The 15945-nt window shown below is 39.7% G+C and overlaps 1 protein-coding gene across 6 annotated transcripts in view; it reads left to right on the top strand.

The window, feature by feature from the left end:
• SUGCT (succinyl-CoA:glutarate-CoA transferase) overlaps positions 1-15945 on the top strand; it is a 430017-nt gene that overhangs the window by 214792 nt on the left and 199280 nt on the right. For 5 of the 6 annotated variants that reach the window (XM_067550388.1, XM_067550389.1, XM_067550393.1 and 2 more), the window contains exon 12: positions 6502-6604. In XM_067550388.1, coding sequence (XP_067406489.1) covers positions 6502-6604 — 103 coding nt within the window. Of the gene's footprint in view, positions 1-6501; positions 6605-12882; positions 12937-15945 lie in introns of those variants that run through there. The other variant, XM_067550391.1, reaches the window with a different exon arrangement.

The following is a 15945-nucleotide window of genomic DNA, read 5'->3' as shown; positions in this document are numbered from 1 at the left end:
TTTGTACAAAGTAAATTGATTAAAACAATAATTAAAAATAAATAATAAAACACATTGAAGACAACCATTCGATAGGATCTAAGCAGTGTAGTATCTGTAGAGAAATTATATTTCTCACTAATCTATTAGAATTCTTTGAATGTGTCAAAAGGGTAGTGGGTATAGTAGAACTAGTTGACATAATTTACTTAGGCTTTCAAAAGATTCCTCTCCCAAGAGGCTGCTAACGAACTAAGTAGGCACAAAAAGATAGGGAATGGATTGTCATGGATCTGAAACTGGATAGGAGACAAAGCAGAGTGTTATTAAATGGCCAGTTTTCATTAAGGCAAAAAATTAGGAGCAGTGTGCCCCAAGCTTCCATACTGTGTCTTGTGTTGTTCAATATATTAATGATCTGGAAAAGGGATGAGCAACATTTGCAGATGACACACATTATTTAAGTTACTCAAGACTAGAAAGGACTGTGAGGAACTTGAGAGAGACTTGAACTAGGTGAATGGGCAAATTAAAACAATGTTGATAAAGGCAATGAGCCCCAGCTCCATTAACTAAAGATCCTGGGCGGCCTTCAGGTTCTTTGAGACCATTTAAAAGACGAGACCACATTCTCCAGAAACAGAGACCAAGAGACGCAGAAAGTCATTCTTTTGACTGGAAACAAGGATTCCTCACGTCCCAGTACAGATATCACTGAGGCTTCTACCTCCTCTGGTACTGAATTCACAGAACCACCAGAAAAGACCCTAACATGAAACATATTGAGACGCCTCCTGGCAAGCAACCTCAAGCAGCTCTGTTAGTACCAGAACTGAAGACTTTTAAACACAAGGACTTCTCCAAGACCAAAGTCTTAAAGTCATTGACTTCAGTATCATCCTTTTCAGATCACAGTAAAGAGCATATGGGCCACCCTTCAGTATCATCTCCAGTATTTTGCAACACTATCCAGATTCCCCACTCCCATCTGGGTTCTTCCCTCAGGAGGACCTCCTAACCTGGAAGAGCCTGAGGGGTACCAAGAGGGATTTCCCACTAATACCAACTTATCCTCTGGTCATACTGCATTCTTCCACAAAGACTTGACCACTGGAACATGTGCAGTTACTGATCCCTCCCTGGCTTCCAATAATGACATGACCCCCAGTACTGATACTTCTTGCTCCTCCACTGGACACAGCTGAGGCTACCTCCTCTGACTAAGATGTGTTCGTACAGGTTTCCACCACCTTTCTCTTTTAGTTTCCCTCCTTGAGGAACATCCTGAGGAAGAGACCACCAGCAGATGACTAGCCCATCAACTATGGCAAGGGCACCCCCATGTCCTGCCCTGTTCCTTATAGCCCAGTACAATGGGCTTTTTGGAACCCTTAGGCCACGTATGGCAAACAGTTCTACAGTTTGCCCTTATGCAAGAAGTTTGGCCAAGAACAACAGCCACTGGGCCACCTTCCACAGAAAGAACCTCCACAGGATCAAGAGCTAGGCGCAGAGGAGGAGACACCACATTCTCCTCACAAGATGAGGCTATTATGCCTGCCTACACCCCCCTGCCATCCTACGGGATGATTTCAAGATGTTTCAAGGCCTCATGAAAAGGATATCACAGTCCTTACCAATCCGGCTGAAGGAGATCAACATTCTTTGCTGAATAATGTACATACTTCCCCGTTCCCCCTCCCCCGGAAAAAATTGCCTTGCCCTTTAATGTCTGTTAGCACCAGCCCGCATGGTGTGGCAAACACCAATGACCATACCACTCGTAAGCAGACTGATAAAAATACTATATTCCTTCCAAGGTTCTGGAGTATGCTTTCTCCCATTCTACCCCTAACTCTTTGGTCATTGATGCAGTGAATGAAAGAACTAGAGGTATTTGTATTGATCAGCCCCTTCTCACAAGCAACTTAGATGCATAGACCTCCTTGGCTGCAAAAACTACTTTTTGGCTGCTCTGCAATTCATGATGGCCAGCTATTATGCTTCAATGGCAAAATATGACTTTACAAATTATTCCAAGTTTTCTCATTTTACTGAATATGTGACATAGGACCAGAGGGAGCAGTTTAAGGGTCTCATCACAGAAGGCCAGAGAATTGCCAAGGCTTCCTTTCAGGCCTCACTCAGCATGGCTGACACAGCTTTGCATTTTGTGGCTACTGCCATAGTCCATGCATTGAGTGTCTTGATTGCAATCCTCTAGCCTTCCCTGGGAAGTACAAAACACTGGACAACCTTCCCTTGGAAAGGCTGAAGCCCTTCAGTGCTTTATGGATGGATCTCTCTATTCCCACCAAAGACTTGGCATCTATAGACCTGCAACAAAAAGGAAATACAGCAGTCCTCAAAAAGCTCAGTGGTCATGCCCACTTCATTGTCAAACCAGGAGATTCACCAAACTTCCCAGAAAGAAACCTAGATTTTCCACAGAGGGGCCATCTTCCACAGTAATATCACAGTCAGTGACTTCTTCTGAACAACCATTTTGACCCACTGGTTGAGGGTCATGAATTCTTCCCCTTTCTCCTCCTCCCCCCCCTTTTCTGGATCATATGCTGCACCAACCACATCACAATCATCACCCGTATGGGGACTCTCTCATTTCTTACCTTCCTGGGAGCTCATCAGCTTGGACAGATGGATGCTTCAGGTAGTTTTGATGGGCGATTTCATCCAGTTCAGCTCCATCCCTTCCTTCCTCTCTATCCCTTTTCAGGGTCCCTTCTCATGATGGTCTCTTAAGATAGTTGGTACACCTCCTACTCCTAGGGTGATCAAACCCATACCACTGGACTTTGTCAGGAAAGGATTCTATTTCCCAGGTTCCCAAGGAAAGAGGAGGGTGGACACCGATTCTGGACTTCAGGGCTTTGAATAACTTAGTCATCTCTCAGCAGTTCAGAATGGTAACTCTGGCAACAGTAATTCCCATGTTGGATCCAAAGGATTGGTTTGTCTCCCTCGATCTCCAGTATGCATACTTTCATATAACTATGCACCCTTCCCATAGATGTTTCCAGTGATTCATTGTGGGTAAGACCACTACCAATGCTATGCCCTACTCTTCAGCTTTTTGACCACCCCAAGGATCTTTACAGCTCCTTTTGGCCATTACAGTCTATCTTAGCCAGATGGAAACAATCATCTTTCTGGAGATGAACAACTGGCTCCTCCAGGGTTACTTCTTTCTCGAGGTGCAGTCAGCAACCAACAAGGCTGTATTCCTCTTCAACTCCTTGGGCCTCCACCTCAACACAGAAGAGTCTACGCTCATACCTTCACAGTGAATAGATTTAATCAGAACCACTCTTGATTCCAGAACCACCAGAGCATACCTGCCTACAGGCAGGTTCACTACAATGTTCAGACTTATTTTCATGTTACAAGAGAGTCCACAAACTACAGCGAGGCTTTTTTCAACTCCTGGCAGCCTGTACATTTGTAACTCCCCAGGCAAGGCTGTGCTCCTGATGTCTTCAAGTCTGGCTCAGTTCTGCCTACATCCCCAACAAGCACAAACTGTCCAACAGGTGTTGATACCTCAGAGGTTTTTAATATCCTCAACTGATGGAAGGATCCTCAAAAGGGCTATGTGGGGGTTCCATTCTTCCATCCTCCACATCACAATAGATCATCACAACAGACATCTCCCAGCTAATCTGCCTAAGGCAAATAGACCTGCCCAGGAAATGTCTCCCCATAACAATCTTCTAGAACTCAGAGCAGTTATATTCTTCCCATCACTTCCTGTCCAGCAAAAGGGACACAACATCAGAGTAATTCTTGACAGCAGGGCTACAATATATTATATAAATGTCCAAGGAGGAGTAAAATCCCAGACTTAAAGCACAGAATCCATAAAACTATGAAATTGGTAACTATTCCACTGTATGGGGATCTCAGCAGTTTTTTACCTGAATACTGCAAGATATATTAAGGGTTTGTTTATCCTTTTTCTCCTGTCAAAGAATGTACTCCACCACCATCACTGCCCTGAGAAAACCCCCATTCAGTCTATGGGCAGTTGTTCCCTTTTTCATTTGGCTTTTAAGACCTCATTCCTCATAGCCATTACCTTGGCCAGGAGGGTAGGGGAATTAGGAGCTTCTATGGCCAAACCATGGTACACTGTTCTATCACAATAAAGTGTCATTACGTCCCCATGCTCGGTTTCTACCTAAAGTTTCAATGGAATTTCACATTAATCAGGACATTAACCTACTGGTGTTTTACCCCAAGTCTCACTCCTTGAGAAAGGAGGCTAGTCTCTCCATGCATTAGATGTAGGAAGAGCCTTTTACCTTGATAAGACTAAGCCCTTCAGGCACCCGAAGTTCACCCGAGGACTGTCAAAATGGGTTTCTGGATGCATCGTGACCTGTTACAAAGCCTCCAAAGTGCATCCTCCACCCAGGGTGGTTGCCCATTCCACCAGAGCTCATTCCATCTATGTGGCTTTACTGAAGAACATACCCATATCGTACATTTGCAAGGACACCACCTAGTCGTTAGTGCACGTTTTCAAAGCACTATGCTATTGTACATACTTTAGAGCTGGTGCCACCTGTGGCAAGACTATTGTATCTGCTTCCTCATCACGCTTCTCTGTGACTGGGGTGCTGCTCAGGAAACTCCTTTTGTGGAGAATCCAGAAGAACAATAACGTGAACAAGGAGAGGTTACTTATGTGTACAGTAAATGGAGTTCTTGTTCATCTTGTCCAGATGTTTTGTCCTTAAGGGTGCTCCGCTACTCACCTTCCTTCCCCTCTGCTTCAAAATCCTTATCACTGGACTTCATGGCTGAGAAGGAACTGGAGTGGCAGTGGGTCCATCCCTCCCTATATATCCACGTACTGGAGTATGAGGATGTGTAGGACGCAGATGTGGACCTGTGGACACCGTTGATAATATCTCCCATTATGAGAAAATAGGCACATGTAGATTGTGGCATAGAGCCACCCATAGGGACAAAACATCTCAAAGAACTCTAGTTACATTACCAGGTAAGTAATATCTTCTTTTGTCTCACTGCTTTGAAATACAAATGCCTTGTGTGCCCAGGTGAATTTCACTTTAATGTTGTATAATTATCACTTCCTGTATCATAAAATAAATGTACTTCATGAAAATTGAGGAATACCCCTTCTGTATAGAAAAGAGAAATGTAAGTGAATCTTGGATCGGCACCTATACAACATGCAATACAGAACATTGCCGTATCGCTTACCTCCGTTGCATTTTCATGCTGAAGTATTACAAAAACTTTGCAGCCAGTTACAGACTATACATGAAAATACAAGTAACGTGTACACATTCTCCATAGGTTATTTTGACACTATTTTTTTTTGCCTCTATTGCCCTATGTTTAATATTTGTTTTGACATTTTTACTAGACATCCAGAGATGGGCATATTGCATTCTTGAACTGAAATTTAGTGGTGGTGTTGTTGAATATTAGACTTCAGAAAGTTGGAAATGGTGAACTAGAGAGTGCCAATTATTTGGGAAAATTTAACAGGCAATATACTACATCTCAGTTTCTTCATATGTTTGAATCTAGTATGCCAGTTGTCTTCCCTCAATGTTTTAAAACCCGTCCAATACCTTGGCAGACTATCATGTTGTGTATGTTCAGGAAATTTAGGCGGTGGAATCCCTATCAGCTCATCTCTGCTTCAAAAATCCAGAAACCAATAGAAAATATCACCTTACTTGCCAGTTTTACTACCTTTGTTTCAGGACCATTTGTGCAATCCGGACACTGGTAACTCTGTCTCGCAGACAAGAAATAGAATTGTACTTATGGAAATAGGATGCAAGTATCTAAAGAGGGAAATATGGTAGGGAGAAGGACTTCCAACTCTCTGAAAATTGAATGCTTGCAAGGAAATGAGCTAAGCTTTATAAATGGTATAAAGAGATTTGGACTTTTGGATTACACAGGATAAGTAGAGCACATATATGCTCAACCGGATGTCCTGAGGACAGATTATATAATCATACAGCAAATAAATATGTAGTTGATGTCGTTATCTGACCAACAATTGTGTTTTGTTAATTCTAACATATGTTTCAAATGTAATGGAGGAAAAACATTGTACTGCTTTAAATCAGTGATCTTTATGATAAAAAATAGAACACTTTCGTACATTAGACCCTTACCCACATCATGTCTAGCCTTTTGTTGTTAAATAAATAAATAAAATGTGAAGCACATTACTGTAATTAAGGAGCTGAGGAAACCCATTGATCCATATTTGAAACTGTTGATAATTTTTGTTTGCATCGTTGCTAGATTGTATCAGACAATCAGATAGAATTATAAGTTGGTCTAACCATTATATTTGCCCTAAGGCTTACTCTTAGCATTTCCAGAGAACACGTGCAGCACATTTTTGTTGTATTATTGACTGCCTGAGAAGAAATCAGTGAGGGGGTGCTCTACATTCTTTGGAATCTAAAATGGAGTTTAAACCACATGCTTCTTGTTTATTCCTAGGTTTTCAGAAAAAATGACCACCAAATGGCTTGAACTTTTTGAGGGTAGCGGTGTTCCATATGGTCCAATCAACAATATGCAGCAAGTATTCTCGGATCCTCAGGTCAGTTCTCACTGAGACTTTGTAATACATTAGTAACACATTTTACAAAAATATTAAATAACAATTGCTTTCCTCCATACCAGATTTCAAATACTTATAAAAATGAGATGCAAGTAATTTGTGTTGAGTATGAGGTCAGTAACATGATATAATTACAAACAATAATGATCTGTTGATAATTAAATGGATTGCAAATTTGGAAATATAGCCTTTTCCATATTGCACACACCATTGATACATTAAATCTAATACAGTATCTTGTTCTCAGCAGTGGTCAATATCTGATTCCTCAGAGGACAGGAGGGGAAGCATCCATAATATTATTTTAGGCAAATATTGCCATGCGGGAAAATAATCCTTCTTCACTCTCCCAAGCAATTATCCTATTCTTTATAGCAGGTGTAACTACAAATTATATTGATAAAAATTGCCAAGTTTTGAATATATTTGAATGAAAATATGATGCAGAAATATTTTGACCCATTTCTTGGCTAGGAGTTCTCAAAAACTAAGAGGAATTTGTCTTTTATTTTGTTTTTAAGTTTTTTACAAAGTTAAATCTATCTTTATTCGTAACAGATACTATATATTTGGTTAAACTGTTTTTACCTTCTTATGCTCATAATCTTGTGAAAGCTGGGCACTACACTTATTTTCCCACTTAAGCTTATTGGGTTTATTGTTCTAACACCAGCTCAATCAGTTTGTGTCAAACAGCGTAACAAGCTATATTTTGCACCTATTCTGCTACTCAGTGAATCTCATTTAAATGAATTCCTGATACTGGAATAAACAGTTTCACAAAGGCTACAAATCTACTTGAGTGCCAGTGTATGCACAGTGAACATCCTCTGAATCAAATATCTGATAAAGGAATGCAAGTGTTCAATGAATCAAAATGCACTACTGAAAATGGTAAAATATGATTGACTACTGAAATAAATGAATCTGTTCTATGTTATATCTGCTGTACCCTAGTATATGCCAAGACTGTGCAAAAGAATAAAAGAACAGCAAATGAATGTGTGATAAAGGAACACATTTATTGTATATCAGCGTCTCCATTTATAAGGCTGCCATTGCATAAGAGTGGAAGTTTTTGTAGATTAATGCGCTGTTATTCCTTGAAATGAGGTAGCACCATGCTGACTTTGCCTATGGAGGATAACCAGGCCAACTTTCTCACTTCATAATTTTCATAGAGATTAAGCTTGGGTTTTGTACACTACATTTCAGGAGGCTTTACTTTACTCAGGGGTTAGTTGGTTGGGAAGGAGATCCTGCACTTTTTGTTCAACATGCTACAAAATTCAAAGAAGTCAATGACAATATGAGGAGAGAGAGAGGGTTTTTTAGAGTTAAAGCAATGCTGCGATGAAAGGGGAAGGGGAGGGAGTATCACTAAGGTGCCCCTGCTGAAAACTGCATCCCAAGTGAAGGGAGGATTGTGTTGGTTTCCCTGCTTCTGAAAAAGTTTGTCTCCCCTCTGGATACTGTTAAATCATCTCTGCCATGGGACACATAGTGTTGCCTTTGCCTTTGAAATGGCCCAGATTGCACCAAATGCCAGGTTTTTTATAATGCTTTCCCAGTAAGGAGCATACTTATTCCCACCTTCCCTTGTAGAACTTTCTGAAAAAATTTATTCTTTCCATACCCTCTTCTGTACTCAATATTACACTATCACTCAGTCCTCATTACTTCTTCGGAATAAAGTATAAGCATTTCTAGTGAAGTGCAGCTTAATGGGTTTGTTTAGTGAGTGGTGTCTCCCTCCCTGATTATATTTCTGAGAAAATGCTTGTGCTCAAATGGGAAAACAAGGGAATAGTCTCCCTTTTTCCTGGGATTGGGGTGTGTCGTATAGTTATGGGAAGAAATGTGTGCCAGACTCCCTTGTTGAAATATTTGCATCACATCACTGGGTTAGATATACTTTCTACACCATTCTCTCTCTGAGAGGTCAATCCAAAAGAAAGGACCAATGCAGAGAGTAGTAAACTCAGTCTTCCATTTCTGTTGGATATTTTGTTTACATTTTTAATAATACTTTATATTGTTGTGGTGAGTACTCCAAACATCCAAAAAATGGGTCCTCCATTGCCCTTCCTGATCCACTATCCCAAGAGTGACTTGGACTCAGAAGTGTAGGGCCAGTTCTGGGGGGGGGAAGTTAATGGCTTTGCAACTACCCCTTTATTCTGGGATGCCATTTTTCACCTGTGCATCCTAGCCACTGTCTTTGTGTTTTAGCAGCAGCCACATGCCTGCATAAAACCCCCAATCTGCTACACATATTCTCACTCTTCAACAACAACTTTACCCTTTCATAGCCCATCTTGTCAATTCACTTCCTGAAACCACAGAAAGCATTGCAGTGGACTGGGAATTGGAAGAACAGAAAACCCAACAACCACTCAGGTTCTGTAATCCAAATATCCCCAACACTCCCGAATCCCATTTATAACAGGAATAGAAGACATCTCTCAACTAGACCATGCCATAATCATAGCCAAAGTATCCAATATGTAAAGTTTGTCCCACTTATAATGCTATACAGTATGAGGTCTCTGTGATCACTCTTGAAATAATGGAAGAATTCTTTTTTGTTGTTCTTCTCTCAAGACCTGTTTAGACTAGGAAGATCTGTGTTGAGGAGATGTTAGTTAACTCATGTTAATAAATACATTTTAAAACATTACTTTAAAAGTATGTTAGCAAGGATTTGCCAAAACCAGCCCATCTTTTAAAATTCCATTAGCTTGACCTCATTGGAGAGAACCAAAAGCAATACCAAAATCAGTGGCTTTTGGGTGTAGATAAACTTTCCTTTACCGCTAATCAAGATACCTTTGGAATCTACATGCTATATAGATTCTTCCGCTCACTGTCTTTCACTAGCAACAGTTCTCAAAAAATATGTATTCATCAACATTAAATCTTAAAATAGTTTCACTCATTTTCATCCCCGTTGTTTCCTAATCATCTTTAATTTTTTGGCATTTATAATAAAAAACAACAGTCATTATAAGATGTGGGATCACACCACTGGTGACTGAGGCTTCACAATGTAGTGCATGTCAACAACCATCAAAGTATTATGCCAGCACAGCTGTTAGCAATGCTGCAAAATACTTTATGGTGCACCACAAGGCCTTTAGCAGCCAAAGACCAAGCACATGGGGTTAAACTGAAGAGAAATGGAAGCAAGTCTGAAGGGAAAGGGAAGCAAGTCTAAAAAGGAGGACTGAATGGTATACAATTTAACCAACTACAGGTGTATTTCTTCACCCCACCACCCTCATTTTTTTTAAACAAATGGCCCTGTAATTTGGAACTATGAGGGTCAAAAAAGGCCCATATAATTTCTTTTGTAAACTCAGATTAATGCAGCAATGTCTCTGACCCGGGGACGTTTTGTTAACATCATTAACAGCTTCCATCATACTCTAACTGAGCTGCCAAAAACATGAAGTTTTTGACTAAGCTGCATCGCCAGGTGATACATTTTTTTCCTATGAATGGAATGAAATGTTGTCTACCTTTTCCGAACTGATCGTTTGTGCAGATAAAAAGAATACTATAGGCATTCTCACTGCTAAGTCAATCAGTGTGTGTGTGAGGGGGTGGGAGAGAGAGGTTAAAAGGGTTGAGAGACTGGCATTTTTTCCTCTTAAGGTCACTGAGAGAGTAGTTAAGAAAACATTCAAATAGTTAAGACCTGTTCTAGGGACAACTTGCTTTTCTTAAATGAGAGAGAGAGAAAGAGAGAAAAGTGTTTATATATAGAAGGCCCTATAAAGATACTGTATAGGCTATCAGCTTGCAGCATTTTAGATTAAGACTTTTTCTAAGTTCTCTTTCTCTAAAATATGTTCTTTTAATCAGACCAAGATCATACAGTACATTAAAGGAATTCTTAAAAAGTTTTAAAAACTTACTGGATGACCTCAGTATGGTCCTATTTAATGTACCCTTGGGAACATATGTATGAAATACAATGTGGTTTGAGGTTTTCCAAACAATACAAACTTAAAAGAGAATATATTTTTTTTAACAGAAACAATTCAAATTCCTCTAAAAGATAAAACAAAACAAAACCAGGTACGTACCATGCTGCAGATAGGCTGTGAAAGCATAAAGATCTCTGGCTGTTAAGTAAAGGGAATGCAAGTATTCTTCTTACTTTTTTTTATTAGGCGTACTTTCTTTTACAGTCACTATACAACATCGCTGTTTCTGAATGATTGGCACATATTTAAAAAAAGAATAAGATGGCTGCATTATGGACAATTTAATAAATTGTTAGCTAATGGTTCGTGAGGTTGAAATCACACTCCTTGATGCCTTTTATCATATCAATGCTGTGAGCAGAAAATAAAAACGGAAGTCCTGAAATGGTATTTTTTTAGGAGAACAGTTACAGACATACCACACAAGTTGAATACATCAGGTGTAAGACATCATCCTGATGCATCACTTCTGAGAAATATTGGGAGGAAAATATCAGAGTTGAAATATCACAGCTGGCTCTGATTTCAGCGCATGCCAAACACCTGCAAGCTCTAAAAGGATACCAAAACAAAACTCCACCCTGTGGCAGAAGGCCCATCCCTTAACAACCCTTCCCTGACTTTGCATCGCTATAAAAATTAATTTAACATTTTTACAGAAACCTTGTTCTTCCTGTCCCAGAAGACTAATACAGTTTCTTTAGCTATTATTCTAAATGTGCCTCAGAAACAAACAGAAAGTTAAGGATTGAAATATTTAATAGTTGAAAATTATCTGAGGTTTTCATCTCATTATTTGTGAAAGACTGTGAAATTGGTGGGTTTTATTAATCTCTAGACTATATCATATTCTGAAAGACATTTCATTTGAACACGTACTGGTAAAAATTTTCCTAGCATCTGGTAAAAGCTTCTACAATTGAAGTTATGAACACAAAAATCAACTTAAGAAACAAAGTGCATTTTAAGGTGTTTATATATTTTTTTAAAGGTGATGCACTTTAAGAAGTATGTTTTGAATCACTTTAGTGGTTAATATTTACTGAAACAGTTTTGCAGTCCACCAAGGGTTATTTAAGTCAAGTGAAATTATATTCTTGTCTGTAATACTGCAGGGAATTTCTTACATACAGAGGTTCCTGCAACTGAAAAACAGTTGATGAAGGACTTTCGGTTATACAGAGTTTCTGGAAGTAATTTCTAGTAGACAAGTGAAAGAGAGGAATTAAATTTTGCATTTATCTCTTTAAGTATTGGAGCTGGTTGGAAATTTTCTGATGGAATGTTTTTTCCAGAAAATGCCATTGTGTCAAAAGCAAAGCATTTTGTGAGAACCTGTGGCTTCTGGAAAAAAATTGTTTTGAAATAAAAATTGGAGAAAAAGCCCCACACCTTTCAATAAGGTTCAAACATTCCATTTAGACCTTTTCAAAATGAAATGTTTCAATTTTCCATTTCAAAATGACTTTTCATTTTAATTTTTAAAATTTTGTACTAAGAAGTGTAATATAAAAAGTTGAAATCCAAATGTGCACTTTCGATTTTGTCAAAATGAAACATTGACCCCAAAATGCAACATTGTCTCCTCTGAAGGCTTGATGCTCCCCCTGCTGCCACCCAGCCAGAATGGATGTGCAGGAGATACAGAGTGGGGAGGAAGGGGGATTGAAGCCTGTGAGGGATTAGTAGCAGGAGCTATGATGAGGATGGGTGTGTGTGTGTTTATATATGTGTTATGAAGAGCAATCCCATTGTATTATAGACTCACATTTTTTGAAGATCATAAATTTCCTAAAAAATTCATTTATTTCAAGCACAGTTATTGAATGACCTCAGGGAACCGCCAAAAGCATTCCGGTGAACAGGTTTTCAAATTAAAGAGGGAGCCTGCCAGGATGTTTTCAAAAAGTTGCATTATGGGTTCTCAGTTCAGGCGCATAGTGAGAAGCTTCTCACTGACCTTTTCAAAACTTCATCTGTCTTTCTTCACTGTGCTTCAGCGTTAGGAATTCACGACACAGAGTTTTCAAAGCCCTTTGGTTGGTTTCTCTCTTTGGAGAGGTTGCACACTGGTTCGCTAATCCCGGAGCTCAGTAAACTGATGCCAAACACTTTCAAAGAGTCCGAACTTAAGGTCCTGCAATTTTGGAGTACACTGAGGACAATGCTATTGAGCTTTAAAGGAAATGTGCTTGTTGGTGTGTAACTTCTTTGAAGTCCCTAACAACATGTAAATCTGACTGGCATTTTTATTCTTGGGTACAGCACAAATTTGGAGTCAGAACTGAGCTGTAATTACCCCAAGGATTTCAGCTAATCAAAGTTTGGTGAATATGGGTTTCATTATACATAAGAATACACAGATACTTAAATTCTTATATTGTAATCGTTTTGCAAGATAAATGGGGTTGTCTTTGCTTTGTCTTCTAAAGTATATCTAAATGCTTGGAGGAGTTGGAGCTGGTGGTTCTGTAGGTGGCAGTCTTCCCTCAAAGTCTGTACTGAAGCAGTGCCACTGTGTAATGGTGGTAGACATTGTGCTGCTGGACTGCAATCATTTGCATGTATTGTAAATTCAAAGTTGAGTGCACGTTTGATTACTAAAGATCCTGAGGCAGTTTTTAATATAAATAGCAGTGTCCTAGTCAAATTTTAGTTTGAAAAAAAGCATTTTGCCAACTTAAATCCCTCCAGCAATTTCAGTTGGAGATAGTGTTCTTCACTTGTTATGTGATCTCTCCCCTAAAAGTTGTGTGAAAATAATACGTATGTTGCTTATCAGCCCAACAGGGTTGTTGATTGTTAGGTAAAGAAAAACCTCTATTTCTCATTTTCAGAATATCACAATGAAATAGACATGTATCCAAACTGAATTAAGTGAAGTTAGGACGGAAAGAATCTGCATTGATATCAAAGGCAAAAGCTTTGGACTCTCAAAACCAATTTTAGACATGTTTCAATATATGATTTCAAGTAACTGCAGTTGAGCTTTGATTTGTTTTTGAATTTCTTAATTTCATTGCCAGACTGTGTCCAGGAATTTTCTGTGAAGATAGATAGCCTGGGCCTCCTCTCTGGGGAAAAAGGGTTGGTCTGCACACAGTTTTTGTACTCCTTTAACTAAATGGGTTTGAAACTGGAATAATTCAAATCATGCAACCTCCTAATGTGGATGGCATTATACTAGTATAAAGGTGCTTATACTGGTATAACATATTCCTATAAATTTAGGAAAATAAGATATACTGGGGATAAGGCATCTTTTATACAGATATAAGTGCATCCACACTAGCGAATGTACTGCTTTACCTGTTTTGGGTTTAAAAAAAAAATCACATCCCTAACTGAAATCATAGTACAAAAACTGTGGACAAAGCTATGGTGCGTCTTTATTCTCCAGCTGCCTTTTCTGGGTTTTTCAACTCGGTTTAAGAATCTTAAATCCAACCACTCCCCCAAGGCACACCTTCTTCCCGGTCAACATGACTTAAGCAGTGAGCTCCACCTACTCAACCTTGTATTTTACCTACCCAACAGGTTTTAGAGAAAATATATTGGTTTAATTGTGTATTTCTTCCTGATGAAGAGGAAGTGACAAGAGAGGAGGCCTACAGACAGTATGGAAGGGTATGCCCGAGATTTGAATTTCAAAACACTACATAAAGGAACCAGTGAGTCAGGCAGGTTTTCTGTGTTGTTACCATTTTCCTTCTTGTCTTGATTGACTTATAATTATGTTTCCATTGTGATTCCAGCAATTAAGTTTTAAAGAAACAGGAAGTATTTCCTCACTGTGATCATGCAGATAATCAATGAGGCTAGGAACCCTTACTACATTTTTAGCAAAACATCCCAAGCTTAAAGCTGCGTACAGTAGTCAAATGTCAGCATTCTCACCCAACTTTGATTGGCAAATCTAAATTAAATGGGAGGTTATATCAATTTTTGTTGCTTTATAAGCATAAAAAATTATTTGTGTACATGTATTTTGGTTAATGATGTTGGTGTAATCAGCTTTCCTTTGATTCATTGCTTTTTGAGTCCTGAAAATCACAAAAGATATATGAATCTCATTAAAAAAAACCAAACACTTGATCAGTGATTAAAGAGTCCTTTGGGATGCCCCAAATGAGTTTCTGTTGTTCAGGACAACATTAGAGGTGTACTGTTGCTCACACTGGGGAAACTCTGCTAGGTGTTTGCAGTTTCATATGTGCCTGTGTTACGTGTAATGGCCCATAAAAGGGGATATTCTCATAATTTAAAAATAGCCTTAGGAAGAGGAAGGTGAACAAAAACCCACCAATGATAGCACTAGAAAGTGAACTCTTGGGCAAAGTGAGAGAGAGAGAGGATGCAGTGGTGATATGTCAGGAGTTTTGACCCAAACTCAGCAGTGGAAAGAGCCAGATGAGTATGACTAAAAGTGGAGGCTGTAATTTTAGTAACTTAACCTAACTACCTAAAGGTGCAAATGAGGACTGCAACAGTTACCGGGCTGAAGGTATTACAGTGTGGATCCCAAGGATTAAAAAAATAAAAGAGAGAGAGAGAGGGACTATCTCTTAGTCACCCCAGCCAGGTAAAGGGGGCTTGGCTCCAAAAGCGAAAACTTCCCCATCGCCCTTATCTTACCCAAAGTTTGAAGGACTAGACAAGGGATGCAGCAAGCCGAGTAAGATGCTGATGACTACACCTCAACTTGTAGTGCAAAGGCCCAGGCTCAGTGCCTGTCCAGCCCTCTGTAGGACTTTGGGATCCCCAAAACTGACCCTTATTAACATGCAGTCTGTACTAGGAACCTTCTGTATTTGTGACAGATTAACTCAAGAGCTAGACTCCCCCATACTGCTCTTTAAACCAAGCCCACTGGATGCCGAATGGAAGACATAGTCTCCATAATTCTATTGTCAATTCTGCAGTGTGCGAAGATTCTTTCCAGACCCCAAACGGTGATCAGTTAATCCCTGAGCACTCAAGGAGACTAATCAAGGAGATTAATCAAACTCATAATTAAAACCCACAGAGAGGGCTGGTGGGGAAAGAAAGAGCACCATGCCCTGGCCAGCCCCGTTTGGGGGAGAGCCAATACACTGCTGAGGATCTGGGGCAAGACAGGCCAGTAGGGACTCCCTGGGCACCTCGAACTGCCCAGTCAGGCCCAGAGTTGTCATGGCCCCATTCCTCAGCCCCAGTCTAGCACCCACAAACCCCATTTCCCTGTCCTGTCCTGTACTTCCATATGGCCAGAGATCATGAGAGGAGAGTGGGAGAAGAAAGTTCTTGGGTTCCCCAAACACACACACAGCGGTATCCATTCCCTTGCCT

The sequence above is a fragment of the Emydura macquarii genome, unplaced genomic scaffold (assembly GCF_026122565.2).
Source record: "Emydura macquarii macquarii isolate MOO-44397 ecotype Brisbane River unplaced genomic scaffold, CSIRO-AGI_Emac_v2 contig_1263, whole genome shotgun sequence".
Classification (NCBI taxonomy): domain Eukaryota; kingdom Metazoa; phylum Chordata; order Testudines; family Chelidae; genus Emydura; species Emydura macquarii.
This window is presented reverse-complemented; position numbering and strand designations above follow the sequence as displayed.